The sequence below is a fragment of the Gambusia affinis genome, linkage group LG23 (assembly GCF_019740435.1).
Source record: "Gambusia affinis linkage group LG23, SWU_Gaff_1.0, whole genome shotgun sequence".
Lineage (NCBI taxonomy): Eukaryota > Metazoa > Chordata > Actinopteri > Cyprinodontiformes > Poeciliidae > Gambusia > Gambusia affinis.
The window spans coordinates 19,328,931-19,356,025 of NC_057890.1; the positions used below are offsets into that span (position 1 = coordinate 19,328,931).

Genomic DNA, 27,095 nt, shown 5'->3' on the forward strand with positions numbered 1-27,095 from the left:
ACTCCGGTGTCACTGGGACAGAACCAGGTCCAGTCGTCACTGGGTCCTCACCAGATTCTGTCGGCTCCTCTGAGGTTCTGGTTCTGATCAAACCGTCGGTTCTGCCTCTGAGCGTTGGAAGATTCACCAGTTTGTGTTTTTCTTTGACTGAATTTGTTTCTGACGGATTTTGTGGTTTGGTGATGAAATGTTTCTCTTCCTCTGCAGGTCGTTTGATACGAGGACGGAAAAACTTTAAAAACGCTCACTTCCTGTCGCCGCCTCCCCCGCTGCCAGCCGCTCTGCCGCCTGCAGAGAGACGGCGACGCGCTGCAGCACGCACTGCGAGGAAACCTGGAAACATCCTGATTTTTCCTGGAAACATCCTGATTAAACCTGGAAACATCCTGATTTAACCTGGAAACATCCTGATTTTTCCTGGAAACATCCTGATTTAACCTGGAAGCATCCTGATTTAACCTGGAAACATCCTGATTTTTCCTGGAAACATCCTGATTTTTCCTGGAGGAACCATCATCAGACATGTCTCCTTTCCTGCGGATCGGCTTCTCCAACTTTGAGATCGATCCCGGCTTGGCGTACTACGAAGAGGTGCTGAACCCGTACTGCGCCGTCTACATGAAGGAGGCCGTGGACACAGGTCAGTGGCTGCTGGTTGCCACGGCAACTGTCATTTGTTTTCCATGAGGACTAAAGTGGATCTGAAACTCCTTCAGGCCTACTTCATGCTGTCAGACGGGCTCTGCTCAGGAATCTTAGTTTTCCAATAAGAATAGTTGAATTAGTTAATTAGATCCAGGATGAACTCCTGAAGCTGCTGTGGTTTAAAGTCATAAAATAAAAATTTAATTTTTACTTCTTCTAAAGCAAATGTTCAAATATCAACATTTCATCTCTATTGGGAAACGATGCAAACCAGGGAAGGCAGAGCGGAAAGTAAATACACCCTAAAAGTAAATACACCCTAAAAGTAAATACACCCTAAAAGTAAATACACCCTAAAAGTAAATACACCCTAAAAGTAAATACACCCTGCTGTTTTTGCCCGGGTTCTAAATTTCAGGTTCACCTATTAAATAAAGATGAAGATATAAAGTAAGTACACCCAGGATTCAGTAAAAAGTTTTTGTCAGAGATTCCTTTTAATCTGGAGTCATTTTGGCCTGCAGGAACTTTGACTAGGCCATAGAGGACCTTGGTCTTGGTTCTGTTGGTGACCCGGTTTGGACTCTAGAATCTGCTTTGCTAACCTCACGCCGGCGGCCATCTTGAATCTCTGCTGAGTGAAGCTGGAGTCGAAGCGTCGCCTGTTTCTGTGAAACCGCAGCCAAACGTTTTATTTCTGCCGCTGACGGAGAGCAGACGCTCGCTTTCATTTCACTTTGGGAACTGAACAGAGAAAAAGAAGAAAGGCCTAGTTCAAGTCCCAGGAAGAAATAATTATTTGTAATAATTTAACGACACGTCGCATTAAAATCAAGTTTTCAACTGTTGATCACAAAGGACCCATAAAGTTTCTCTGCAATAATTATTGTCAATATTTTGCTCAGATTCTAAATAGAAATCTTGTAATTTCCTGTTAATGTGCAGGAAATGACATCATGTTCAGAGTCATCATTTCAGTTATTTTATGGGTTTCATGTGAGAATTAGGAGGAAAATCAGCTGATGGCTGACTGGACATGTTTCTGATATTATGAGCATTAATGGGAAATATGATGTCATCGAAGGCAAAGTTAAAAATGGCTGCCTTCATGATGTCATCGAAGGCAAAGTTAAAAATGGCTGCCTTTTGTAGGAAACGTTTCTGTTCAGGAAGGAAAATAATTTGACCTTTTTTTACTTTTTAATCATTTTCAAACAGTTTTTCGTAAAGAAAAGTAAAGAATCCAACAGGACATCCAGTTATTAATGTGTTGTCATGGTAACGGTGTCGCTGGTCACCCATTTTTGACCTTCATCATACTTTCTGTTGCATGTCGGCTGTTTGCACATCAGCAATCATGTATGACGATGATTAATACGGAAGTAAAACCGAGGCGCTACGTTTAGTTTTCTGGTTGACAGAAAACTGGTCGTTTCAGACGGAACCGGTTCTGACTCAGAAGAAGCAGGAGGGCAAACGACAGGAAGTCAGCGTTTTCTGAGCGTCACCTTTTTGTTTTTAGCAGATCACACAGGAACTGGCTCACATGTCTCTCTGACAGCATGTTGGCTCATCACAGAAATAACTGGACTAGTTTCAATGCAACACGTAGATTTGTTTTGGACTTTACAGTCTGATTAATCACGATTAATTGATTGTTGGAATAATTAACTCATTTAGCTATTAAGTAATGATTAACTGAAGTAAACAGACTCAAAAAATCAATTTGCTGAAAGATAAAAAAACTCAGATCAGTAAAAATATAAAACAAATAAAAATTAGGCTGATGTTTCATTTAAGCCTTTTTTACACAATGTTAGAAAGAACTGAGTATTTCTGGATTCACAGATTAATACCTGGAAGTTTTTTATGTTTTATCTTACATCCACAGTGTATACATGTTTTAGCTGAATTATGGCTCTGTTTGTTTTCTGCAGTTAATCGATAACTGAACTAGATGAATATCGATTGATCAGATTAATTGTTTCAGCTCTAGTCGTTAGTTTCTCTGTGTGGAAGTTTCATTTAATAAAAAGTCCCAAATGTAAAGTAATGACATTTTATTTATACATCACATTTTCAGCAACAAGGCAATTCAAAATGCTTCACATGAATTAGAGGAAATACAAAGAAAAGAAAAGAAAAAGTTCTCCATAGTTTATAAACTAACAGAAACGTAAAAGTGTAAAACTACAGATTTAATAAATAGTCTGTCAGAAACTAGTGACTGGTTCTCCTGGTTTTATTAAACTAAGGAGTTTCTTTAGCTCTTGTTCCGACACTAAAGGTTTAAAGCTAAATCTAAGTTAATGAGTGACGATGAAATTATGCTACAGCAATAATCTGAAAAACAAAAACATGAAACTCAAAGAATCAAATCAGAGCCTGTTTACTGTGTGGAAGTGAAACTGAAGCCCTGCAGGTTGGTGCTGGTTCCCATGAGACGTCCCTCAGCCAGGGTGTGTGTGTGTGTGTGTGTGTGTGTGTGTGTGTGTGTGTGTGTGTGTGTGTGTGTACAGAGAAAGGCCAGGTGTACAAGCAGAAGAAGCCCACCATGTACCCGCCGTGGAGCTCCACGTTCGATGCCCACGTCCACCGCGGCCGCATCATGCACGTCATGGTGAAGGACCGGACGGCCGAGCTGCGGTCCGAAGCCACCGTGGCGCTGGACTCCCTGGCCACGCGCTGCAAGAAGGAGAACGGCAAGCTGGAGATCTGGGTGGGTGGAGTAGAACCGCACCTGGTCGGACCAGACTGGACCGGACCGGTCAGAGGACACTCAGAACGTCGATTAAAGTTTTGATCGATTGATTAAAGCTACAGGTCTACCTCTAATGTCCAGAGGGCCACAGAGATTGAGCCTTAAAGGGCCGGTACCATCTAAAATGGGCTTTGAGTCATGATCTGTTCTCCCTCATCATAAACAAACCTGAGAAATCCTTTAATCTCCCTGGCAACCATTCAGCTGCTAAACGTCTGGGTGGACCTAGCCCCGCCTCCGTGACGCAGCTCCTTCAGACTAGCCAGAGGCAATTAGCAATCAGCTGCTGAGCTCATTATAGGAGCTGCTGCTCAGAGCAACGCTGGTAAAAACATTAAAGGGTTAATAAAGGAGCCATGTGACTTCCTGGAGGCGGAGCTTCAGAAAGAGCAGGAGCTCTTAAAGAGACAGAGGCCCAATTTCAAGAGGTTAAATCAGAAAGCAAAATTTAATTTCAGTCATATTTGACATATAAAGAATTTTTCTAAGAATGTCGTGTAACACGTTAACAAGAAGTATGAATGCAGCGAAAATTTGAACAGTTTTTTAACTGGTATTTTTAATCAAAGTATTCTGCTCCAACCAGCCCTTTAAGAGCATTAATGACCCAAAAGTGACCAAAATGAGGATCAATTTAAGGAGAAATGAGATAATTAAGCTGATAAAGCTTCAGGTTTTTGTTAATTTAATGGTTGGATTAAAGGAGAAAATATTTCAGTTATAATTTAGTCCAATAAAACCTGGAAACTAAAAAGAAGAAAAATCTGAGAAATCTAAACTTTTCTTCAGAAGATTGTCAGAAACATTTTCTACTTATTAAAAGTTAAAATGAGTTTTTTCTATTTTTGTGGGGAGTTTTTATCTCCTGCTGAGATCAGAGATTTTCTGCCAACCGTTTCCTTCCCAAACAAACAGAAACTGTAAATAAAGTCCTGCAGGCTGTTTGTTCAGTCTGTTCCCAGCACCACGTCTCCAGATGGAAGCTTTTATTTGTGCTGGTTTTGTGTTTCAGCTGGAGATGAAGCCGCAGGGCCGCCTGCTGATGGAGGCCCGGTATTACCTGGAGAAGAGCGGTGAGTCCAAAAACAGCAAAACCAAAACTTTACATTGTTCCATCAGTAACTGCAGATTAACTGCAGATATCTTCACTAATACAATATTCACTGAACAGAGTAAATGTTTCATACACAGAAGTATAGATCCAAAACTGCTAATTGTTGTTTCTTGTTAAATGAAATTCACCCAGTTTGCTGATTATTTTATAAACTGGAAAAAATATTTCATTTTTTCTCAGCAGTAAAAACAGAAACCAGGTTAGAGTTCAAAACACTTCCTGGTTCAATCCAGCGGCGTATGAAGGTCAAAAAGAGTTTATTTCTGCCCAAATTAAATTAATGTCAGAAATGTTCTAAAAGTTTCAAAAGATAAAAATACTGGATAAATCTTTTCCTTGAAACATTTTTGTCTAAAAATATTTTTCAGTGGAAATATTTGACTTTTTAATCTCAAAACCTTAGAGGTCACAGGGGTCGTGTCCTGGTGTGTTTAGTCCCTAGAGGTCACGGGGTCGTGTCCTGGTGTGTTCAGTCCCTAGAGGTCACGGGGTCGTGTCCTGGTGTGTTTTGTCCCTAGAGGTCACGGGGTCGTGTCCTGGTGTGTTTAGTCCCTAGAGGTCACGGGGTCGTGTCCTGGTGTGTTTAGTCCCTAGAGGTCACGGGGTCGTGTCCTGGTGTGTTTAGTCCCTAGAGGTCACGGGGTCGTGTCCTGGTGTGTTTAGTCCCTAGAGGTCACGGGGTCGTGTCCTGGTGTGTTTCAGATGCTGCCGGTCAGGCCGGCGCCGACCCGGACTCGGAGCGCGGCAGAGACGGCCTGTTCACCCTGCATCAGCGGCGCGGCGCCATCAAGCAGGCCAAAGTTCACATGGTGAAGTGTCACGAGTTCAGCGCCACCTTCTTCCCTCAGCCCACCTTCTGCTCCGTCTGCAAGGAGTTCGTCTGGTAAGAACCGGCCGGAACCAGCCCGACTGGACCGACCAGGACCCGGACCGGCTCCTGACTCGGCTCCCTTTCTCCTCTGCAGGGGTCTGAACAAGCAGGGCTACCAGTGCAGACGTGAGTCTCCGTGTTTCCCATGATGCATCAGGAGACGGCCGTCCTGCGGCGGTGTCCTCCATGTCTCTGTCCCTCTTGTCTCTGTGTGTCTCCCAGAATGCAACGCTGCCATCCACAAGAAATGCATCGACAAGGTCATCGCCAAATGCACCGGGTCGGCGGTGAACAGCAAGGAGACCATGGTCAGTTAATTCTGGTTCTGGTTCTGTTGGGGTTCTGGTTTCTGGCCGTTGTGTCTAGCTGCACTCTGGTTCTTGTTCTGCAGATACATAAGGAACGCTTCAAGATCGACATGCCGCACCGCTTCAAGGTGTACAACTACAAGAGCCCCACCTTCTGCCAGCACTGCGGCACCCTGCTGTGGGGGCTGGCCAAGCAGGGGCTGAAATGTGAGGGTGAGACGCCGCCTGCCCCGCATGTACACGGCTAAACATGGCCGCCTGCTCTGCATGTACACGGCTAAACATGGCCGCCTGCCCCGCCTGTACACGGCTAAACATGGCCGCCACACCTCGATTAGGGTTAATTTATTTCTTTGTTCCATGAAATCACACCAGCTGTAGTTAATTCGTTCACATATGTTGCTCCGTAGGCGGGCCAGTCCATTTGACTGTTCCCAGTTAGTATCTCACACTGGGAATCTTCTGCTGCTGTAGATTTGAACAGTTATTGGACATTAGTTGTTTGAACTGAATCAGATTCAGGAACACAAAATGTTTCCCACGACGAACCAGATGATGTTTTAGATGCTTTATGTAACATAAGAGGCTTATTTTCCAAACCCATAAAGATAATTTCATGTGCAGCAGGAGGAATTATCATGATTTAGGTCTCGGCGTTGCATCATGTGCAGCTGCTGCCGGAGATGTTCTCATCAGAAATATGATCCGGCAGCTGAAAACTCCTGTTTACAGACAAAATCATCCATAAAACGCCTCATTTCTCTGAAAGTTTGAATGAACTGCAACATTTAAACACTTTAAGACAAATTGAGTTTCCAGAGATTTCAGCATTAGGATTGATTGTAATATGAAACAGAATCAAAACGTAATTGTTACAGATGTAATTGCAGGTTTTATTTTTTCTGTTTCATGTGCAGAGTGCAGCATGAACATTCATCATAAATGCCAGAAGAAGGTGGCGAACCTCTGCGGCGTCAACCAGAAGCTGATGGCTGAAGCTCTGGCCGTCATCGAGAGCCAGCAGCAGGTCAGGACATCTGCAGGAAAACTAAAACCTTCTCTGATCTACAGAAGTCAAGAGGATCATTTCATATAGGCATAAATATTAAAACTCCACGATGTTATAAATGTAGACGTTTCTAAGAGGAAAACCCTTAAATGTTTAGAGAAAATGAATATTTTCCAGAATGTGAGAGGATCCAGTTCTACATTTAAAACATTTCCTGAGTTCACCACCGGATTCTTTTAGCTCTTCTGCGTTTTTATCCACAAATTTCTGACTAAATGTGAAATATTCTAGTTTTAATCATGGAAAATTGTTCTTTTTTCTTGTACACATGCAATTAATCTAGAAATGTTGTTTTTGGTGGAAATTTGTTCCTCCAAAGTCATTTTATTTTCCTTCTGATACTCCGTCAGAACCAGCAGTTTTCTTGTCCGATACCAATTTTTTCTTTACTTTGAGGTTCTGACCAGCATTTATACTGAAAATCTACAGTTGCATTTTTTATGACAGCAGAAGCAGCAGAATCTACCCGACTCCTACGGGAAAGGGACGCCTCTGCAAAATCGTCTCATAATGAGTCAGATTTCCTGATAATAGAAACAGTTTCATGAGTCACGATTCTGTGTGCTGATCAAAGTTTCTTCAGAAACGGCAATGTTTATTTTTACATTTCTTTAAATTTAATCATTGTACATAAAAAATCAGTTCACTTAGCTGTAAAATAAATCTTTTCTACTGGCCGGATCCTTTCCTGGACGTCTCAGAGTTAAGATTTACTCTATGAAGCAAATTAATTATTATTCGCCAGTTATTTAATGTGGAACAAACAGTAAGTCTCCACAATATTTCTGCAAGAGGGAAAAATTTTAATGGATGAAAATTGCAAAGTTTCTCCAAACTTTTTTATGTTGTAAATTTACAGTCAATTATTTACAGCAATAATTTGGGTTATTCAGCCTGACATATTTATTCATTCAGTACCAAATATCTGATTAGCAAGTTAAATATTTAGCTTCAAACGTAACTATACATATTTAGTTGGAATCTAAATATTATCTGCGCAAGCTAACTAGCTCCAAATATTTAGCACTAGAGCTAGCTAAATATTAATTAGCTCTGAAGTAGCTAAATATTTAGTTTTTATAAACTAAATATTTAGCTAGCAAGCAAAGTTGGAATGTAAATATTTAAACTAAGCTAGCTCAAAGCTAAATATTTAGCTAATATGCTAATTCACTTGCTGATACTGGTAACTTTTTTAATGACAAAGTTTGTCTGAGGATTTGTAGAAAAGTTTAGTTTCCAAAAATGTTTCACCAGTAATTTAAAAGTAAAAGAAAATATTTTTTAAGGATAATAATTGTCTGATTTGTTTATCTGTTTATTTTATTTTCCCTCTGAAGGCAAGAAGTACTAAAGACGGTGACATCATGGGTCGAGAAGGTCCGGTGGGCATTGGCCAGCCGGGCGTGGTGCGGGCACCGTCCGGGTTGGTACCGGGTCTGCCCATCACACCGGCACCTGCTAGCAAAGGTACACCGCCGCTGACATCATCACCTCCCGGTCGCGCTAGCTAACGTCTCACCGGAGGTTTCCGTCCGCCGGTAGATCCGACGGGCGTTTTGTGGGAGGGGCCGACCGAGGTGAGCAGGCCGACCCCAGAGGAGCCGCTGTACGCCGTCCCAAAGAAGGACCATCACCAGAAGTTCAGCGTCGACGACTTCGTCTTGCACAAGATGCTGGGCAAAGGAAGCTTCGGAAAGGTGCGGCGCCGTTAGCATCCGCTGCTCTGTCACACTTTGACTCATTCACACTTCAGCCAGGCTTGTGGTCAGGCCTGTTTCCATGGAAACATGCCACCTGGTTAGCAGGTGGAGGTGGAGTTGTGCAGAACCTCAGACCCCATCTTCCTGTGGTTCCAGGTGTTTCTGGCCGAGCTGAAGAGGAGTGGGAAGTTTTTCGCTGTGAAGGCTCTGAAGAAGGACGTGGTGCTGATGGACGACGATGTGGAGTGTACGCTGGTGGAGAGGAGGGTTCTGTCTCTGGCCTGGGAGAACCCGTTCCTCACACACCTGTATTGCACCTTCCAGACCAAGGTGATGACCTCTGACAGGGCTCCTGTCAGAGCGAGGCCCTGCTGGTCCTGACTGGTGCAAACAGCAAAACCAGCTGCAAACACAGGAAACACGCACTAGAGGTGTCAAAGCTGCAAAAACAACAGGAAGTATGAAAAGCTGCAACTCGCTCCTCAAGGTGAAAGTCCCCCAGGCCACCAGGTGGAGTCAGGAGTAAATTATATTGCCTATCTAAAAATGCAGCTGAAAAAAACTGTTTTGAAAAAGACATGAAGTTCTTCCTCCAAATCCTGGCTGAGCATCTGGTCCCAGTTAGACTCCCCCTGGTGGTCTGGAGGACTTCTGTTCTGTGGCGCGAGTTTCACTCTTGCTGTTGTTTTTGTTAGAATTGCAGCATTTTTCCCGTTGCTCCCTTTTCCTGTGGCTGCAGCCTTTTGTTTATTTATTACAGAATTTTTGGTTTGTTTTATTGAATTTTATTATTTTTCTTTTAATTTGCCAATAAAGTGTTTGAATTAAATGTAGAATTTAATTGAAGGTTTTGGTTCTGTTTACTGCAGTTCCAGTATATTTTCTTTGCAGCGTTTTTCTGTTGGTTTTTGTGTGTGTGTGTGTGTGTGTGTGTGTGTGTGTGTGTGTGTGTGTGTGTCTGGTTGTTTGGATGTGAAATAAAAAAGGGTCAGACATAAAGAGAGGTGGTTGGATCTCTGATGGGGTTCTGGTTCTGAACTGGAAATATCTCAAGGTTCTTTACAGAACACATTCAAATCTGATTTATCCTGATTCGTTCCTAATCATGCAGAATCAGGCTGTAGTGAATGGAAGCAGCTGAAAGTCTCATAATCCCATCATGTTGAACTGCACTGCAGTAAAGTCTCAGTCTGTAGTTCATCTCCTGCCTGATATTAGAAATGTTATTAAACAGTCGGCTGCAGTCCAGCTGTTTCTCCTTCATGTGGCTCAGAGTTTCTCATGACGCCATTTTGTTTTTCTCCAGGAGAACCTCTTCTTCGTGATGGAGTATCTGAACGGAGGAGATCTCATGTTCCACATCCAGACCTGCCACAAGTTCGACCTGCACAGAGCCACGTAGGTCTTCCTGCTACCGCAGCCAGCAGCCCACCGAGCCTGGAAAAGTATTTACACCCTGGAAAATGTCTGCAGTCGCAGTTCAGTGTTCCAGATCGACAAACGTTAACATCTGAATAAAAACAAAAAGGATTTCAGAGCTGAAAAGTAATCACCCTCACCCTCAGCTTCAGTTTTATTAAACTGAGGTTTCGGTTCTGGTTCCGACTCGGTTTATGGGATAATTACTTTTTTTCTGTTAATAAATGAAAATCTAATTTTAAAACAGGCATTTTTATTCCCTAAGTTTGATAACATCATCATTAATATTGACCAGTCCATGATAGCACATTAGCTTCACTTCTGTTCTCAGCATGAAAAAGTTTTGGGTTTTAGTTACAAAACATTTAAATTGCCGTGGATTCGCCGCCAGACGATTGTCTCAGGCACCTTCACTTGCAGAGCAGTAAAAGACTTTACCTCCAGCTCTGATTAAAGCTGAACAGAAGAACAGTTTTTAAAAAGAACTGGAATTGTTAATTATTGTATATTTTATAAATTGAACAACATTTCTATTAGCTGTATTAAATTTTTATTGCTATTTATGTTAAATCTGTCATATTTGAATGGTTTCTGCTGTATGATGTTTGTTTTTAGTGGTGGAGCCCAGAAACAATGAAATCTCATCCTGTTGAATTAATCTGATCTGCTTTTCATCCTGGAGGTTCTACGCAGCCGAGATCGTCTGCGGCCTGCAGTTCCTGCACTCCAAGGGAATCATCTACAGGTGGGGTTGTGCTGCGGCCTTGTGCTGCGGCCTTGTGCTGCGGCCTTGTGCTGCGGCCTTGTGCTGCGGCCTTGTGCTGCGGCCTTGTGCTGTGGCCTTGTGCTGCGGCCTTGTGCTGCGGCCTTGTGCTGCGGCCTTGTGCTGCGGCCTTGTGCTGCGGCGCCGGTTGAGTTTCGGACAGCAGGCTGACTCTGCGCTTCTCCCCTGCAGAGACCTGAAGCTGGACAACGTCCTGCTGGACTCGGACGGACACATAAAGATCGCCGACTTCGGGATGTGTAAGGAGAACATGCAGGACGACCTGCGGACCTCCACCTTCTGCGGGACGCCGGACTACATCGCCCCTGAGGTGAGCGGCCTCGGGTTTGGGTCGGGAGTTCTGGTTGGTGTGCAAGGCTGATGCTTGTTGCCGTGCCGACAGATCCTGCTGGGCCAGAAGTACAACAACTCGGTGGACTGGTGGTCCTTTGGGGTTCTGCTCTACGAGATGCTGATCGGTCAGTCGCCGTTCCACGGCCGCGACGAGGAGGAGCTCTTCCAGTCCATCCGGACCGACTCGCCTGTCTATCCCAGCTGGCTCACCAAGGCGGCCAGAGACATTCTGGTCAAGGTGAGACTCAGACCACCGGAACCAGTCGAGTCTGTCTAAGAGAACATGCTGAACTCTGATTAGCATGTTCTTAAAACTTCTTCAGTTTCTTCTTTCCTGCTTTTCCTCTGTTTCAGTCCAGATCCACCTTCCTGGAGCTGAAATCCGATTTTCTCCCAGACTTTTATTTACAATACAATTTTCTACAGAAATTAAAAGGTTAAATTAAGATTTAATTAAACCTTTTCCTGTAATTGGAAAAGGTTTAATTAAACCTTTTCCTGTAATTGGAAAAGGTTTAATTAAACCTTTTCCTGTAATTGGAAAAGGTTTAATTAAACCTTTTCCAATGACGAATAATCAGACTTGCTGGTACTGTTGGTAAATCTGTCCCGTTGTCAAGGTGACCAGCAGCGAGTAAAGGTTTTTCTAACCTGGTTTTTTTCAGCTGTTTGTCCGGGAGCCGGAGGAACGACTGGGAGTGAAGGGAAGCATCCGGCAACACGGCTTCTTCAGCAGCATGGACTGGAGCGCCCTGGAGCAGCGGCAGGTGGCGCCGCCCTTCAGGCCCACGCTGGTAAGTTAAAGAGGAGCTCCAGGTGTTTGGAGGTATTATTTATTATAATAATAATAAATATTATTATTTATTAATAATAAATAATAATATTATTTATATTACACCTGAATATTCAGGTGTAATGGGACTTATTTTATCTGAATTATTAGTTTATTTTGGCTTTTGAGTTTCTACTGAGAATTTTTTTGAAATGATGTCTTAATGAATCAAAAATAGATAGCATTGTCAAATACTTGACATCATTTATGTTGCTACAGAAAGAAAGATATCTTCATATATAAAAATGATCAGCTTGCATCTGAAACCCTGAACATGAATGTGGTCAAACATTTAAACTAAAAAGAGTGACCTCAGAGCAGAGCCTTGAGGTACTCCTGTGTTCACATAGCAACAGGTTGTAGTAGTTTGGTTTCTGCTGAGAAACAGAAACATGTAATGATGACAGAGGAGGACCTGGCCTCTCCTCCAATGACTGCTGGATGGATGGATGTCCATGTCTTTACTCAGACCCTTTGGTGATGCAAACAGGAAACCAGTTTTACCATCTAAGAAAATGTTTCCCTCCATCTTCTCAGACGTCACCAAGCGACTGCAGCAACTTTGACAAAGAGTTCATCAACGAGAAGCCGAAGCTGTCGTGTGCCGACCGGACGCTCATCAACAGCGTGGACCAGACCATGTTCAGGAACTTCTCCTTCGTCAACCCAGGGATGGCCCGCATCGCCGCCCTCTGACCCAAAACACCCAGGGATGGTCCGCATCGCCGCCCTCTGACCCAAAACACCCAGGGATGGCCCGCATCGCCGCCCTCTGACCCAAAACACCCAGGGATGGCCCGCATCGCCGCCCTCTGACCCAAAACACCCAGGGATGGCCCGCATCGCCGCCCTCTGACCCAAAACACCCAGGGATGGCCCGCTTCGCCGCCCTCTGACCCAAAACACCATCACTGACTGAAACCGAGTCAAACTAAATGCGAATGAAGATGAGCCCGTCAACCCCACTGGGACTGGAACCAGTTAGGTCCGGTTTGTCGGTTTGTTCTGAGGTTCATGCTGACTGCTAACTGTGATCCTCCTGAGACCCAAATCCTTTTTCTCCTCATTAGAACTGTTCATGGATTTATTATGAATCTCAATGCATTTCTTTTCCCCTGGAGGATTTAATAACTCATTTATTCATGGATTTCATGTTTTCCTCAGGGAGAGTGGTCTGTTCATCTGAACTGATGTTCCTCCAGCTGTGTCACATCCTTCTGTGAATCCAGGTGTGTTGAAGCACAGACACTAAAGTAGCAGGACTTATTTAGAACATGGCTCTACATCAATGTTCCAGACAATTTACATGAAGACAAATTTTTCCAATTTAACACAAGACGTTCAAAAAGTGAGTAAATTAGTGGGACTTGAAAAACTTTTAATCGAGTTACAGCACAGTCTGTATTTAATCACATTTATCTACCAAATAAGCAACATTCTTATTTCTAAAGCAATTTCTGCTGCTAATTTATTGAATAAATAGACATATAACTTCAATAGCAAATATATTGTTCGTAATCTTTTGAGGTTATTAAACCATCAGATTGAAGCAAAGTGCTGTTCAAGCCATTTGGTTTTCAACTGATTCAAGGAACTAATTAAAAAATGATTCTGTAGGAATGCAGAAGCTGACATTATTGGGGACGTCTGAGCTGCTGCATGTTTAGCATGAAATGCTACTTTAGGCTTAAAAAGCTTCGCCAATAGGCTAACTCCTCTTAGCAGAATTTCTACACAAACAGAAATTAACCGCCAGTGGACCGAGAGAAGCGGCTTTGTCGTCCATCGCTGTTAGCGAATGTCGCTTGTGCGTCACATTTACTGGCGTACCAGAAACGCGCGGTCGCCGGAACCTTCCTATGGAAAAAAATGCGGCTAATATATTTAACGCGTTAAAATCCGTCATTAATTATCGACAACAACGTGTTAAAGTCCCGATCCTAAAATCAAAACGATAATCGGTCTGATATTCAGCTGCTGTTAGCGGCCGCAACTATATTTCTATTTACTCGATTAGCATTAGCTAACAGAGTAACTCTGAATTACCATTAGCTAGGAACAGGACAACTCCTTCAGCTGGTTTAATGGACCATATGGATCACATTGAACCATTGAAGTTACGGGAAATAAATACCTCTAAAAGTAAAATAAGAGCCTGAATATGGTGCTGATGAGTTTTAAGACAGTTTATTCCTCTGTTTGTTTATGTTCATGAAAACTTTTCTCCTCTGGGTCTCAGGAGGATTTCTGGTTCCTCATAATCTGTAAATAAAACTTGCATGTGATGAATTTGGATTGAGATAAACTTGGATGTAAATAAGTGAGTTGTACTGTAGTCATGTGGATGGTTTCACTCCTGAATATTTATATTAATAAAGTATGTTTGTTTTTAAATGTTTGAGTGGACTCAGCATCACCGTGTGTTTCTGCCTGTCCCCCTCCTTTTATGTTAACAGGAAGTAGGAAGATCATTTCCTACACAATAATAGAAACGAATGCTGAAGCTGAACGTCTGACCGGATCCAGCAGGTGTTGATTGTCTTTACTGAACAGAATCTGGAAAAGAACAGAAGTAAATTCAGCTATTTTCCAGATTTTATTCCGTATCCCAATCATCTCCATCCACTCTGCAGGCTATATTTTCCAGAAATTGTCATCTTTACTATTTATATATGATAAAGATGGTTAATGGAGTCATCTGGAAATTTGTGTCTCTGACATGAAAATTGTCAGAACCCTGATTGGATTCTGGATGCTTTGCTTCAGATCTTTACCACTTTTTTCCTTCCACTAAGCTTTCTGTTAATATGGTTGGCTGAAGACGAAGAGCAGGATGCTAAAGCAGCAGAAGTTCAGAGGGCTGGATCCAACCATATTAATGGAAAGCTTAGTGGAAGGAAAAAGTGGTTCAGTTGTTTAATCTGAGGTCAGAGTACTGGTTCATATCTTTGAGAACAGAAGAAACGAGCCACAGCTGAATGTTTCCTTTCATTCTTTCATTACGACAGATGGAGACGGTACATTCTGGGTTTCTACAGAACCAGAACAGAGTGATAGAAAACAAGCAGAAGGTTCTGGAGGACGTTGGGTCAGGATGCTTTCAGGTCTCCATCCGTCCTGTGCAGATAAATACTTGGCATAGAAGCGCTTTATGGCTGTAGTGCAAACCAGGGAATACTGGAGCCCGGTTCCGACCCGATTCCGACCCGGTTCCGACCCGGTTCCGACCCGCTGAGCTCTTCACCGCCGGCCCGTGGCCCCGGCGGCGCTGCTCCGATTCAGGCTGCGGCTCAGCTGGGGGAAGTGGACCGTGGGGGTTCTGGACGTCGGCCCGTAAAGGCCCAGGTTCCGAGCCGCCAGAGACTTCCTGGGCTGCTTGATGGAGGGAAACGGAGAGAAGAGAGGCTGGCGGGGAGCCGAGGAAGAGGAGGGAGGACCAGGGGAGGAAGAGGAGGAAGAGGGAGGAAGAAGAGGAGGACCAGGGGAGGAAGATGATGTTGAAGGTTCTGTAGCAGGTCCATCAGAACCGACTGAGTCCGGCTCTCCGGGTCGGTCTGAGTCTGGAGGAGGAAGAGGAGCTGCAGCTCTCCTCGCCTCTTCATCAGGTTCTGGTTCTGGGTCGGTGAGGGAGTTCTGGGTTGCTTGGTTCTCCAGGTCCAGGGAGTCCAGCCGGACCTCCACCTCCTCCATCTTCACCTCCTCTTCACATCCCAACTCCCCTTCCTCTTCATCATCATCATCATCATCATCATCCTCCCTCTCCTCGGAGTCTCGGACCCCGATCCGGGCCCGGACCCGGGCCGAGTTCCTGCAGTGATGCCGGGCCTGGTTCCGCCACGGAGAGCCTCTGCGGCTGCCAGGGGAGCCGGTGCTGCTGGAACCGCGGCGCCGCCTGCCGGGTGAGCCGGGTACCGGCGGGCCGGCCAACCCGGGCCAGAAGGTTCTGGACGAACCGCGGGGCTTCCGGCCCAGCAGCAGGTGGTTGATGACGGCGCTGGACGGGTTGAGCTGCGAGGCCAGAACCCGCGTGGCGGGACATTTATCTGAGGAGAAGAAGAAAAGATGGCAGTGAAAACAGGCTGCAGGGAGAGACTGCAGCCACCGGAGGGCGCCACAGGAGGACCAATCAGATCCCAGAACCGGCTGGAGGAAGGATGTTAGCAGCTGATTAAAGTAGGAAGAACCGGGTCAGAAACTTCTGCCTCTACTGAACGTCCATCAGAACCAGGAGGTTCTGCTGCTCGCCAAGTCGGCCATTTTTACTCAGGACCAGGATGAACTGACATCCAGTAGCGACGTCCGTCTCCACCAACCAGAACTTCATTGAAAAGTTGATTCATTTCAGCAACTTTAAGTTAAATTCTGTTTATTTGATGATTCTGGAGAGTTCAGAGAATCAGAACCAAATATCAGATCAATAATCAATTCGTTCAGTTCTGGCCTGGGCTCCTGCTGCATTAATTACTGCGTCAATGCAGACCAGCCCAGGTTACCATGGTGATTAAAGCAGGTACTGGTACCGTTAGCAGCAGCTAACGTGACTGGAAACTTCACAGTCTTCAACGTTTGTTCAGATTTATTTTCTATCACATTTCTTCCTTCCACTCAACTTTCCATGCAGATGTATTGAGCAGCTTCTTCATAAAATCATTTTTAGATTTTTATTGTTCTGCTGGAATAAATCAACGTTTGGATGAGGAGCCAGTTCCTGAACAGAAACAGGAAGTCACTCCAACACTTCCTGTTTCCTAAAGTGTCGCCCCGCCACCAGCCTCAGCCGTTCTGCCGTTTGGACCCGAGTACCGTTAGTGTCCAGGTCAGAACCACTGCCGGGTTTGTTGGGACGGTCCTGCAGAACCCCAGGACTCGTGGCCATGCCGGGTCCGGGTCCTACAAGTCACACAGCGCGGTTAAACTCTGGACTTCCTGTTGGGGCGTCCGGGTCGGCGGCGCCGCCTCACCTGTTCGAATGCAGAGCCGCATGGCCTGCTGCTGCTGCCGCCGCTTGATGCGGCCATATTGCTTCTTCAGCGCCGTGATGTCGGTGCTCATCCGCTCCAACATCATGCTGTTGACGGCCGCCTGATGCTCCGCACGACCACTTCCTGCGGCGGCCCCGCCCACGGCGCCCGGGCTCAACTCGGCGATGCTGCCCTGCTCGACTCGCTGGTCTGGAGGAACACGACAGACAGACGGACGCAGGTATCGACTGTAAATGCACACCACACTTTTCAGATTGTTTTCACAGAAAACGTTGATATAGATTCATTCTGCTTCACTCTGCTGGTTCGTCACGTACACTGTAAAAAGTATTTTTGGTGAAGTTTTAGTGCAAATCTCAGTGTACTTAAATAAAACCAATTTCCAAACTTTCAAGATATCAGCTGTTTCAAGTCAATAATTTAATATTGATGAAAAATTATTAGTTGTATTGGCAAATAATTTCATTTACGAGATGAAAAAATATTAGAAGAGAAATGGAACGAAAACGATTTGATCAACAGATTAATTTAAACCAGCTTTTAATCCAGGTTTACTGAGATTTACATGAGATTTACAGTAGAAACTAAACCAGTAACAAACCAGTAACAAACCAGTAACACTCGATAAGATGATTATTATTGTTATTTTTTTTACATTTAAGAGTAAAGGTGTTAGGGACCGAAAAGTTTTTTGGCCCGATTGTTTCTGTCTGGAGGAACCGGATCAGAACAGGTCTGTGGTTGCCATGCCAACCTTTGAGGTGTTTCTGGTATCTCTGCAGCTCAGGGGCCAGCAGGCCGCCCAGGGGCCCCAAGCAGCCCAGGGCCGCCGCCAAAGAGTCATCATCATCCACATCGACGTCTTCCTCACTGTCCCAACCGGACGGACCGCTGCTGGAGGACAGAACCGGGTCAGGATGGAGGAAGACTAAAAGGACACCAGGAAGGAACGGCTGGCCGACGTGGTCTCCATGGAGACGGTACCTTGTGTTGACCTTGGTGTTGACCTTGGCTGCGGTGGGGAACGGCGTGATATTGTAGGTGTATTTCTCTCTGAGCTCCGCCAGCTGGGGGAACGGGAACGGCGCCATGGAGTAAACGTCCTGCAGAGCAGACAGAGCCTCAGCTGCAGGCCACGCCCCCGGCTGCAGGCCACTCCCCTCCTGATGCTGCCACTACCTGCATGAGCTGCGCCGGGTGCAGCAGGTTCTGCTCCAGCATCTCCTGGGTCAGGCCGCCCATGGTGCTGTAGAACTCGTCCGCCGACTGGCAGTCCTCGATCCTCCTGGAGACGAGACACACAGGCTTCAGCTGGGCTGCCCCGACCCCTGACCCCCTTACCCCCTACTCCGCCGCTCCACTCACTCCCCCAGCCGCTCCCAGATGGCCAGCGCCGCCCTGAACAGAACCTCGGACCCCTCGAAGAACACAGAGTCCCAGATCTTGAGGACGGTCGGCGCCGGCAGGCAGGTGGCGAACATGGTGAGGAACCACTGCATGGTGAAGACGTTGGTGAGCGGCGGCTCGTAGCTGCCTGCAGGACAGGAGGCTCCTTCATCCTGATTCACCATGACGACCCCATGATGATGATGATGATGGCTTACCTCCAGCCTCCCGATTGGCCGCTTTCTGCAGGTGATGAAGGTGCTGAGACAGTCGGGGCAGCTTGAGCCGCAGCAGGTCCCGGAACACCGCCATGTCCACTGGAGACAGGAGGACACGTCCTCAGCACTACTGAAGGCCTGCTGCCCCTCCCCCACCCGCTGCTGCATGCTGCCAGCCAGCTGCCTGCAACACACCTCCTACCTCTGTGGCTCACCAAGTATGTCGTTTAGTTTCACAACAGTTGAAATAGGACAAATCTAACTTTAAGATATAGGAGCTCATTTCGCTTAGAATAAGACATTTAATCAAAATGGCCACCATGGTTGTAATTTATGTAAGATATGCATGAACTAAAACCGGAAGTAGCCGTTAGCCACAGCTAACCAGAAAGTTAGATTCAGCAACTACTCAGGCGCTGAATATGAATCGTAGCTTGCTAACGCTAAACACAAAATATTATCGGAAGCTAACTTGAAACCGCTAAAAATGCACGCTAACGTACAAAACAATTTGCAAGCGTCATCACTGAGTTACTAAATTTAAAAAGATTGTAAAAGCTGACATAAAAAAAATTGGATGCTAAAGCACAAAATTAGTGAAAGCCAAAAAACATGAAAAAAGAGCCAAAGCTTAGTCCTTGACCCGTCAGTCATTGGTTCGATTCCCGGCCCGGCGACCTTTGCTGCATGTCTTCGCTCTCTCATTACTTTCCAGGCATAGCACTTTCACATAAAGGCAACTAGAGCTAAAAAAATATTTAAAAAATGCCAAAGCTAACACTAAACTGCTACAGACAAATAAACTAGACACATGATAGTTGTCCAAGTTCTGATATGGGGAACATTTTATGGCAATAATTGTTCAATAGGTCTAAAAACGGCAGCCATGTTGAAACATGAGGGTTTCAGACATGAAGCCAGGTTTACCTGATAGCGCTCGCAGGTTGTTGGCAAAGTAGCTCTCCGGCAGAACCTTGTCGATCAGGTAGATCATCACCTGAAACCCAAACAGCAGAACCAGGTGAGGTTCTGGAGAACCTTCCGGGTGGCTGACCCGTCAGCCAGACTCACCTTCAGCGCGTCGCTCTCGTTTCCTTCAGTCACCTCCAGGATGAGAGCGGCCAGCACGTTGAAGCCCTGGCAGTAACCCACTGACTTGTTCCAGCGGGCGTAGGCCAGCAGAACCCGCTTCAGAACCACCCGGTCCTGCTCCCCCTCCTGGCCGCAGTAAGAACTGCAGCCGGTGCGATGCAGATCCTGCAGCGGAGAGGGAAGAGTAAACACAGGAGTGGACGAGGACCCTCTGACCCGTTTCCATGACGACACCATCCGAGCTGCTGCCTGTTGTGTTTATGTGATTTTACCTGCATAGAAAGGAAACCAGGAAGGGTTAAAACCAAGAATTTCCTCCAATCAGAACATTTCTTTCTGACAGGAAGTGACACAAACGAGTCCAGGAAGGTCAACATGTCTCCCATTCAACTGGAGATCAGATTCAAATATTCATTTAGCATGAAAACGTAGAGCTGTAGGAAGTTCTCCTGGTCCATGAAGCTCAATGAACACGCAAACATCATTTCACCTGGAATCGACCTATCAGACGCTGACTGACTCTCCTTCTCGGCCAATCAGATCTCAGATAAAGTCTGGTTACCTTGACGATCTGGATGCCCAGGGAGTCGTCATCCGGGTTGCTGCGCTCGTTGAAGGTGAAGCGAAGCGTTTTGTCCCAGTCGATGGAGATGCTGTGGAGGTAGCGGTCCGCTAGCGTTAACCAAACCTGCAACGACAAGCCATACTGAGCCAGAACCACCAGAACCAGCAGAACCTCTGGGGTCTGAAGGTCCAAACTCAACCCTAAACTGCTCATTTATTTGAAGGTACCAGTGTGATTTTAGCTCTGACCAACGACAGCTGAAGGTTCTCCATCATCCTGAGCTCTGAGTGAGGTCACAACAATAACAATAACTGATGATGATGATGGTGATGGTGATGCGTACCTTCTTCCTCCACTCCCTCGGTATCCCGGTGGGAAGCCGAGCCACAGCTTTCAGCGCATCGTACCACTGAGGAACAGAGACACGACACTTAACGTCCTTTATTCACTGTATGTAAACTTCTGGTTCCTATAAGGAAAACTCATTCAGAAGTTAGTACACCCCAGAGCTAACGGTGGAAGCTTCTCATCTTCATCTTCCGCTGAAAAAAGTAAGCCCACAGCATGGTGCTGCCACCACCTTGTTTCATCATTCCTCTGTGAGGAGCTGCTAGCATTAGCATCACTTTTAATCAGTATTATAATGATTTTAACCTTATAGAATAAACTGAATAAAAACATTTTAAAATGCTGCACTGCAAAAACTACCAAGTCATTCTGATCTAGTTAAATAGTTAAATACCTTAACTACCTTCCAGCAGATGTAGGATCTTAAATTAAGTCAATAAGTTCTTCATATCGATGAGAAACTGTTGCTGCTCCACTGGCAGATTTTCCCCCCATTTTATAAATGAAATAATCCACCAGGGGAACAAATAGTTCCTGATCAATAGGAAGGAATTATTCATATTGTGCCTCAATTAAATTAAGCTCCTATATCTTTAGATTTTGTATTATTTCAAGTTACATTTATCAAATATAAGATATTTACACTAGAAACTAAACCAAAAATACTTGTGTGAAAAGTTTTTGCAGTGTATAAAAGCATGTCATTATTTAACTATTTAAAAGCTGATAAACATTAATTTACAAGTCGACAAGTTCAAAGGTAAATTTCCCCAACAGAAGCAGCAGAAAACAGGAAGATATGAACTATTATCTTTCTGTATAAATAGTTTTTCCATGTGGAAGAGCCTTTAGTTTGTATTATTTAATGTCTGTTGGTGCTCTGGGCCCCCAGCTCTCACCGCCTGGGGCCGGCCCTGCCCCGGACTCACCTGCTGGAAGCCGTTGTTTCCCAGCGACGGCTCGATGGTGAACTTCAGCCTGGTGTCAACACCTGGAAACAAACAGGAGCCTGAGCACCACAGCTTCTACCGGATCAGAACCGGCTTCAAAATCTACATTTACAGAGAAAAGTTCGATCAGGACTTCAGGATTAACAGAACCGAGTCAGAATTAAAGTCACATCTCCAGCTGCTAGCTTTTTCAACTTTTTATGAATCAGGATCATCTGATCCTAAAGGTTCTTTGTCGCTGTCCACTTCCGGTGGTGCTGAATGCGTCCCGAACCGCTAAACACCGGCAGGAAGTGAACTGGACCCGAACCGAATAGGGAAAACGTTCCAACCGTACCGGACCAAACCGAATCAATCTCATCCACCCGGAACCTTTCTAACTATTATTATTCTGTTACAAAATCCCGTTTGACCTGCTTGGTCCGGTTCGGTTCGGCTCCCCTGCGCCATTCCGCTCCAGCGCCGGGTTGTTGCGCGGCTTCGTGGGGAGATTACCGGGGAGAACCCGCCCACTTCCCGGTACCGGATTATATTCCCACCCGGGAAAGCGCCCACCGAGATTACAGCGGCGAGACTACACCGGAAACGCTGTACAATTACCGAAAAATACAAAATAAAAGCCCGCAGAGGAAAGGAAACTGAGTCTTTAACGCGACGGATCAGATTCGGTGGCAAATTTACAGAGAAATGTTTAATTTCTTCGAAATCTGGAATTATGACATTTAAATGTTCTGATTTCAATCTAAATTATAGTTTGGTGTCGGAAATTCAACTTAAAAATAAAGAACAGAGCAAAATGTCCCCAGAATGAACTCAGAATAATTAAATATTAAGCAGGAGGTCCATGCGGAGTAGCGGCCGAAACCGCAGGTCCAGACCTGGTTCCAGGGTGCAGAGCAGCCGCGGGGCGCTGCGGGAGATCCCGTTGCGTTTCCGCAGGACGCTGCTAATGATGCCGCCAACCCCCGCCGGGCCCTGCGGCCGCTGCCGGCCGGCCGCCCGGGGCCTCCTGCCGGCGGGGAGCCGCTCCTGCCTCATCCCGGAAACAGGCCGCTCCGACCGGACTCTGCGCTCATCGTCTGCCGCCGCGCTTACGAACCGGAGCCCATCCGGAACCGAGCCGAGCCGAACTGTTCAAGCCGGTTCAGGTTCTGAAGCGCTGCTTCCGCACAAACAGGAACCAGGTCCAAACAACCTGCCGGTACCAGTACCGGTTCGGTTCCGAGGAGCATCTGAAGAGATGAGGAGGAAGTGGTGGATGCTGCTGATGCTGCACTCTTCCTCCTCCTCCTCCTCCTCTGCTCTGACGTCACCAGGAGGCGGCGTAGGGACGGAGGACAGAGGAGCCAGTGGAGGACCGGTCCGGTTCGGTCTATAAAGTTCGACAGTAAAACTGGATCTAATGTTCATCAGAAAGAAAACAATGAGATTATTACGGATTATTTGAACTTGGGTTTCAAACTGGTTTCAAACTTTCTGAGAAAATGTTGATTCATGAGCCGGTACCGGTTCCGGACCTGCGGTCCGAATCAAAATTATCCTCTACTAAATGAGCTTTTCTGTCTGCAGAAATGTGCAGGTCTTTGAAGTGGTTGCAATAATAAGCAGAACTTCATGGACCCAAAACGGTTCTGGTCTTACGTCTCTTCTGGGACACGGCCTGGAGGCACGCCGTGATGACGTCATAGTTCTTCTGGCGCTTGTGGACCAGCCGGTCCCGCCTCTTCAGCTGCCGCAGCAGCTTGGTGGACTGCAGGCCGGAGCGGTGCTTCACCTCCTGGATGATGGAGCGCAGCTCCTGCAGGTCTGACAGGAGCAGAGCAGCACCAGTTCTGGTTCTGAATGGGGTTCTGGTTCGAAACCCTATTCAGAACCAGAACTACACTCAACACCTCAAACAGAACCGGGTCAGTGGGTCTGATCTGAGCCTGTATATCTATGTGATCAGTGATCTTTATGTCTCATCGCTCATTTCAGCAGAAAACATGAAGGTCATTAAACTATGTCAAAGGTCATTAAACTACGTCATCATAATTCAGTTTCTGTAAAGGAGGAAACTTGAAGTTCAGCTACTTAAAGCAGAGCAGCAGGAAAACACCAGAACCGTTATCGGACCGTTTCCTCTTCCTGACCGCATTGTTCAGCAGGCAGAGTGTGTGTGTGTGTGTGTGTGTGTGTGTGTGTGTGTGTGTGTGTGTGTGTGTGTGTGTGTGTGTGTGCGTGTGCGTGTGCGTGTGTGTGTGTGCGTGTGTATGTGTGTGTGCGTGTGTGTGTGTGTGTGTGTGTGTGTAGGGCAAACACCGCCTGCCGCTGCATGCCAGGCGAGACTCCAAGGCAACGACCCATCAGCTCCACTAACCAGGAAATAACTAAACATTATTATAGTTATCGATTATTCTGATGGTTTTAATTTAACCATTTCACCCTTTTATTGAACATCAAAAATACATTAATAGATGCATTAAAGTCATTCACTTGCTTTTTAAAATTAATTTTACTGCCTAAACTCAACATTCCTTCACTGAACTCTTGATCTGTGAAAATCCAACATCAACAGTTATTTTACTGAAGCTAAAGCTTAACCTGGTTCAGTTTCCGGATGGTTCTGGAAGTGATTTAATCTTTGTCTGATTTTTACCAGAACCAGAACCAGAACCCATCCCAGTTCGGGTTTAGATGTTCATGTTAAAGAACCGGACAGACTGAGGTTAGGAACCTGATTTCTTCCAGTTCGATGTTCAGTAATAATCAGGTTCTTTTCATTTAACTTCAATTTCGTGTTTACAATAAAAACCAGCTGAGAAATAAACAAAGTTCATATTGAGGAGCTTTAGCAGCATCCAGCCTGCAGGGGGCGCTGTTCTTTGTGAACACCTTCCGGCTGTTTTTCAGACAAAATAAATTAAATGTTGCTTAATGATAATTATTATATTGCCTCATCAGTTTAGTCCCTCCCTCCCATTGTGCGTGTATGACGTCATGTTTTGTATGACGTCACTTTCTGAGATGTTTCAGGTCTTATTGTTAGTTTAGAAAACAGAATTTTTCACTTTAATAATTCATGTATTAAATCCACATGATTACTTTCTGCAGTTTCAGCTTCAGTACCGGGTTCTGGTCGGACCCAGACAGCAGGCCCTTCCGGACCGCGCAGGGCCCGCCAGCCACCGCCCGGCCCCGCTCACCTTTCTGGGCCAGGTATGTCATCTGCAGCCGCCGGGTGTGTCGCTCCTGCAGCTCCTGCAGGAAGCCGCAGCCGGAGTTGCTGCGGGCCGGCAGGGTGTCGGAGCCGGAGCCGGTGGAGCTGTCCCAGCTGTCCGCGGTGCGCCGCCCGCCGCCGCCGCTGAACGCGTCGTAGAGCTCCACCAGCAGGCGGTCCACGATGGAGCTGCGTGGGGCCGCGGGCTCCGGGTCCCGCAGCTCCTCCGGACGTGATGAAGGTGAGGATGAGGATGATGATGATGTGTCATTGTGGGTCCACTGCTGGAAGCCGCAGAAATCCTCCGTGGAGTGGCTGAACACGCCGCTCTCCTCCTCGGAGCCCACGCTGCGATCACATATGTTCACTTCCAGAAGTTCCTCCCGGCTCGGTTCGAGCCTCGCCGCCATGTTTCCGGCAGCTGGACCGGTTCCGATCCGGAGCGGGTTTATCAGCGGAGTGGAAGTTTGTCTGAGTCCGTGGAAGACTCCACGGTTCCCCGCGGCAGGTGGGCCGGTCCCGCCGCTCCCGCTGCCTGCCTCCGAGTTCCGGGCCGGACTTTCCGGATCCCCCCTTTCTGACGAAACAATGGACCGGTCCAAAGCGACTCCTGAGCGGCGGACAAACTTTCTGCTGCTCCACAGGCAGGTGCAACAGGTGTTCCTGTCAGCCAATCAGAGACGAGCCGAAAATGATCAACCAATCAGCTTCCTGTGGTGAGCAGCCGGCTGAGCAGGAAGTATCAGGATGTTTTTCACTTTGCTTAAACTTTATGAAACTTTTCAGACTTTAACACGTAGTTTTATCAATTAAGTAAATGTTTAATAATTTAATATTAGAATCAAATCTTTTATTGTCCATTGGTGATTCAAATGTAACAGCCGATCATAGAATGTAGATTCACAGAAAGATTAAAAAAAAACTTATACAATTGATCAATTAAGAATTAAGAATAAAATATTTTACAATAAAACCAAGATTATAACATAATTACTGCTCAGTTATGAAAACAGCGAAGTGAAAATGAGTTAAAAATGTAGCATTTAATTCAATTTAAGTTTTATTTTTAAAGTTCACGACAAATTTCTCCTGACTTTTTACAGTAAATTCTGACAATTCAATAATAATACATTCCAACTGGTCAGCAAACAGAAATTTCAAAGTTTAAAAGTCTAAGCAGCAGAGCATCGAGTCACTTCCAACTAACAGTAATAATTTTATAAATAACCTAAAAGAGAAAAACATGAGTCTGATTTAATGTCAGAAGAAAATAGAAATAGCTATTTCTAAATTAGTTTTATTGTCTTTATTTGTAGAATTGCTCTAAACCCTGAAGGCCTGGTTTTTTACTTTTTACATTTTTATTTTCCAAACTATTTTAAAAGTCATGAAAGAATAATAATAAAGCCAAATAATATAAATGATCAGCAATAAAGATAAATAATGAGACATAATAAAGTTGATAAAATAAACCTGAGTTTTCCTCCTGGTCATCTTAGCCCTGACAGGAAGTAAAAAGTTCAGGGGTTCACTTTCTTTTCATCACTTTTTCCTTTTTTATCTTTGTTTCATTCAAGTCATGCCGCTGGTTGTAATGAGCTGTGGATCAGGTAATCATCCGCTAATGTAAACATTAACACTCTATCCCGGCGCATAGCGCCCCTGCTGGATGGATGCGGAACATGACGTGATTTTCATAGAGGATTCGGATCCGGACCAGAATCTGGTTCTGGACCTGATGATGAGGCTGCAGGCCGGATAAAAACAAACTCTGTGATAAAAGACAAAAGTTCATGAAAGACTGAAGGACTTCCAACTTTAAATGAACTAAAAGTGATGAGTAACCGAGTCCTGATTTTATCCATTTTTCACCTCAACATGCGGAGACTGACGGCGTTTATTTTTACAACCCATTAAATGAAACGGATTTTCCAGTATATTTTTTTGTTATCTTAGTCAATTTTATATTGTGTCGAATTTGTTCAACTTCATTGATTTAACAGAGCAACTTTAAGTCTTGTAAGTAAACTAAACTAAAGAGGAAGCAGATCAAATGACTATGATTCAGTCTTGTTTTTAATTACTTTATTTGGGGGTTTTGTGTGAGTGTCCAATAAGGTTCAAAGGAAAAATAAAAATTTCTTCTTATCTATAATTCTTACTATTAATGATTTCTGTATCCATGGTTTTAAAATTAGTCAATTTATTATTTTACATTTATCAATGTCCCTATTATTTATCCTACTTAATATTTCTGTGTTTCATTCAGTATAGTTTAATGTTATTTTTCTTTTTATATTCTATTTATTGCTATATTAATATGTCAAAACTTTTATTTTGCACAACCCAGCCTGACAGCTGTTGTTTACATTCTGTTCTGATGACTACTTCCTGTAGTAAAACCAAGCTGCACCAACAGTGCCCCCTGCTGGACGAACACTGATTTACCTATTAAACCTTAATTTATATTTTATTCAAATTTACTTATTTATTTAAACTTCTTTTTCTCCAAGAAT

General features: G+C 45.1%; 2 protein-coding genes across 11 annotated transcripts; one reads left to right on the top strand and one right to left on the bottom strand.

Moving 5' to 3' along the window:
* The first annotated feature begins 331 nt into the window (after nucleotides 1-331).
* Nucleotides 332-14,240, top strand: prkcq (protein kinase C, theta). 2 transcript variants are annotated; one of them, XM_044109059.1, is made up of 18 exons: nucleotides 332-425; nucleotides 489-640; nucleotides 3,165-3,364; nucleotides 4,419-4,479; nucleotides 5,223-5,403; nucleotides 5,486-5,517; nucleotides 5,614-5,699; nucleotides 5,783-5,912; nucleotides 6,617-6,726; nucleotides 8,109-8,238; nucleotides 8,314-8,468; nucleotides 8,628-8,801; nucleotides 9,778-9,869; nucleotides 10,573-10,635; nucleotides 10,846-10,984; nucleotides 11,057-11,245; nucleotides 11,673-11,801; nucleotides 12,377-14,240. In XM_044109059.1, the coding sequence occupies exons 2-18, from the start codon at nucleotides 523-525 to the stop codon at nucleotides 12,533-12,535; spliced, it is 2,148 nt and encodes a 715-aa protein (XP_043964994.1). In that variant the 5' UTR covers nucleotides 332-425; nucleotides 489-522; the 3' UTR covers nucleotides 12,536-14,240. The 2 variants fall into 2 exon arrangements, with proteins under 2 accessions (XP_043964994.1, XP_043964993.1); XM_044109058.1 differs by lacking the exon at nucleotides 332-425 and having other exon boundaries at nucleotides 12,377-12,554; nucleotides 12,595-14,240.
* A 335-nt stretch (nucleotides 14,241-14,575) lies between these two features.
* tbc1d30 (TBC1 domain family, member 30) lies at nucleotides 14,576-25,292 on the bottom strand. Of its 9 annotated transcripts, none has more exons than XM_044109048.1 (15): nucleotides 24,566-25,292; nucleotides 23,022-23,186; nucleotides 21,360-21,421; nucleotides 20,426-20,491; nucleotides 20,080-20,205; nucleotides 19,497-19,682; nucleotides 19,353-19,422; nucleotides 18,426-18,524; nucleotides 18,187-18,355; nucleotides 18,001-18,106; nucleotides 17,806-17,924; nucleotides 17,576-17,715; nucleotides 16,801-17,010; nucleotides 16,643-16,729; nucleotides 14,576-15,882 (listed from the first exon to the last, which is right to left on the bottom strand). In XM_044109048.1, exons 1-15 carry the CDS (start codon nucleotides 24,987-24,989, stop codon nucleotides 15,080-15,082), a joined length of 2,832 nt encoding a protein of 943 aa, XP_043964983.1. In that variant the 5' UTR covers nucleotides 24,990-25,292; the 3' UTR covers nucleotides 14,576-15,079. The 9 variants fall into 9 exon arrangements, with proteins under 9 accessions (XP_043964983.1, XP_043964984.1, XP_043964985.1 ...); XM_044109049.1 differs by having other exon boundaries at nucleotides 17,576-17,712; nucleotides 24,566-25,290; XM_044109050.1 differs by lacking the exon at nucleotides 16,643-16,729 and having other exon boundaries at nucleotides 24,566-25,291.
* Nucleotides 25,293-27,095: the final 1,803 nt, after the last annotated feature.

What these genes read in the sequence shown, in the direction of transcription:
- prkcq (XM_044109059.1), top strand. Translation starts at nt 523, where the DNA reads ATGTCTCCTTTCCTGCGGATCGGCTTCTCCAACTTTGAGATCGATCCC. An exon ending in ACGGCAAGCTGGAGATCTGG is followed by an intron (nt 3,365 to 4,418) that starts GTGGGTGGAGTA and finishes TTTGTGTTTCAG; the next exon opens with CTGGAGATGAAGCCGCAGGG. An exon ending in GCAGGGCTACCAGTGCAGAC is followed by an intron (nt 5,518 to 5,613) that starts GTGAGTCTCCGT and finishes TGTGTCTCCCAG; the next exon opens with AATGCAACGCTGCCATCCAC.
- tbc1d30 (XM_044109048.1), bottom strand. Translation starts at nt 24,989, where the DNA reads ATGGCGGCGAGGCTCGAACCGAGCCGGGAGGAACTTCTGGAAGTGAAC. An exon ending in GACATACCTGGCCCAGAAAG is followed by an intron (nt 23,187 to 24,565) that starts GTGAGCGGGGCC and finishes TGCTCCTGTCAG; the next exon opens with ACCTGCAGGAGCTGCGCTCC. An exon ending in TTCTGACCTGGACACTAACG is followed by an intron (nt 15,883 to 16,642) that starts GTACTCGGGTCC and finishes TCTTCTCCTCAG; the next exon opens with ATAAATGTCCCGCCACGCGG.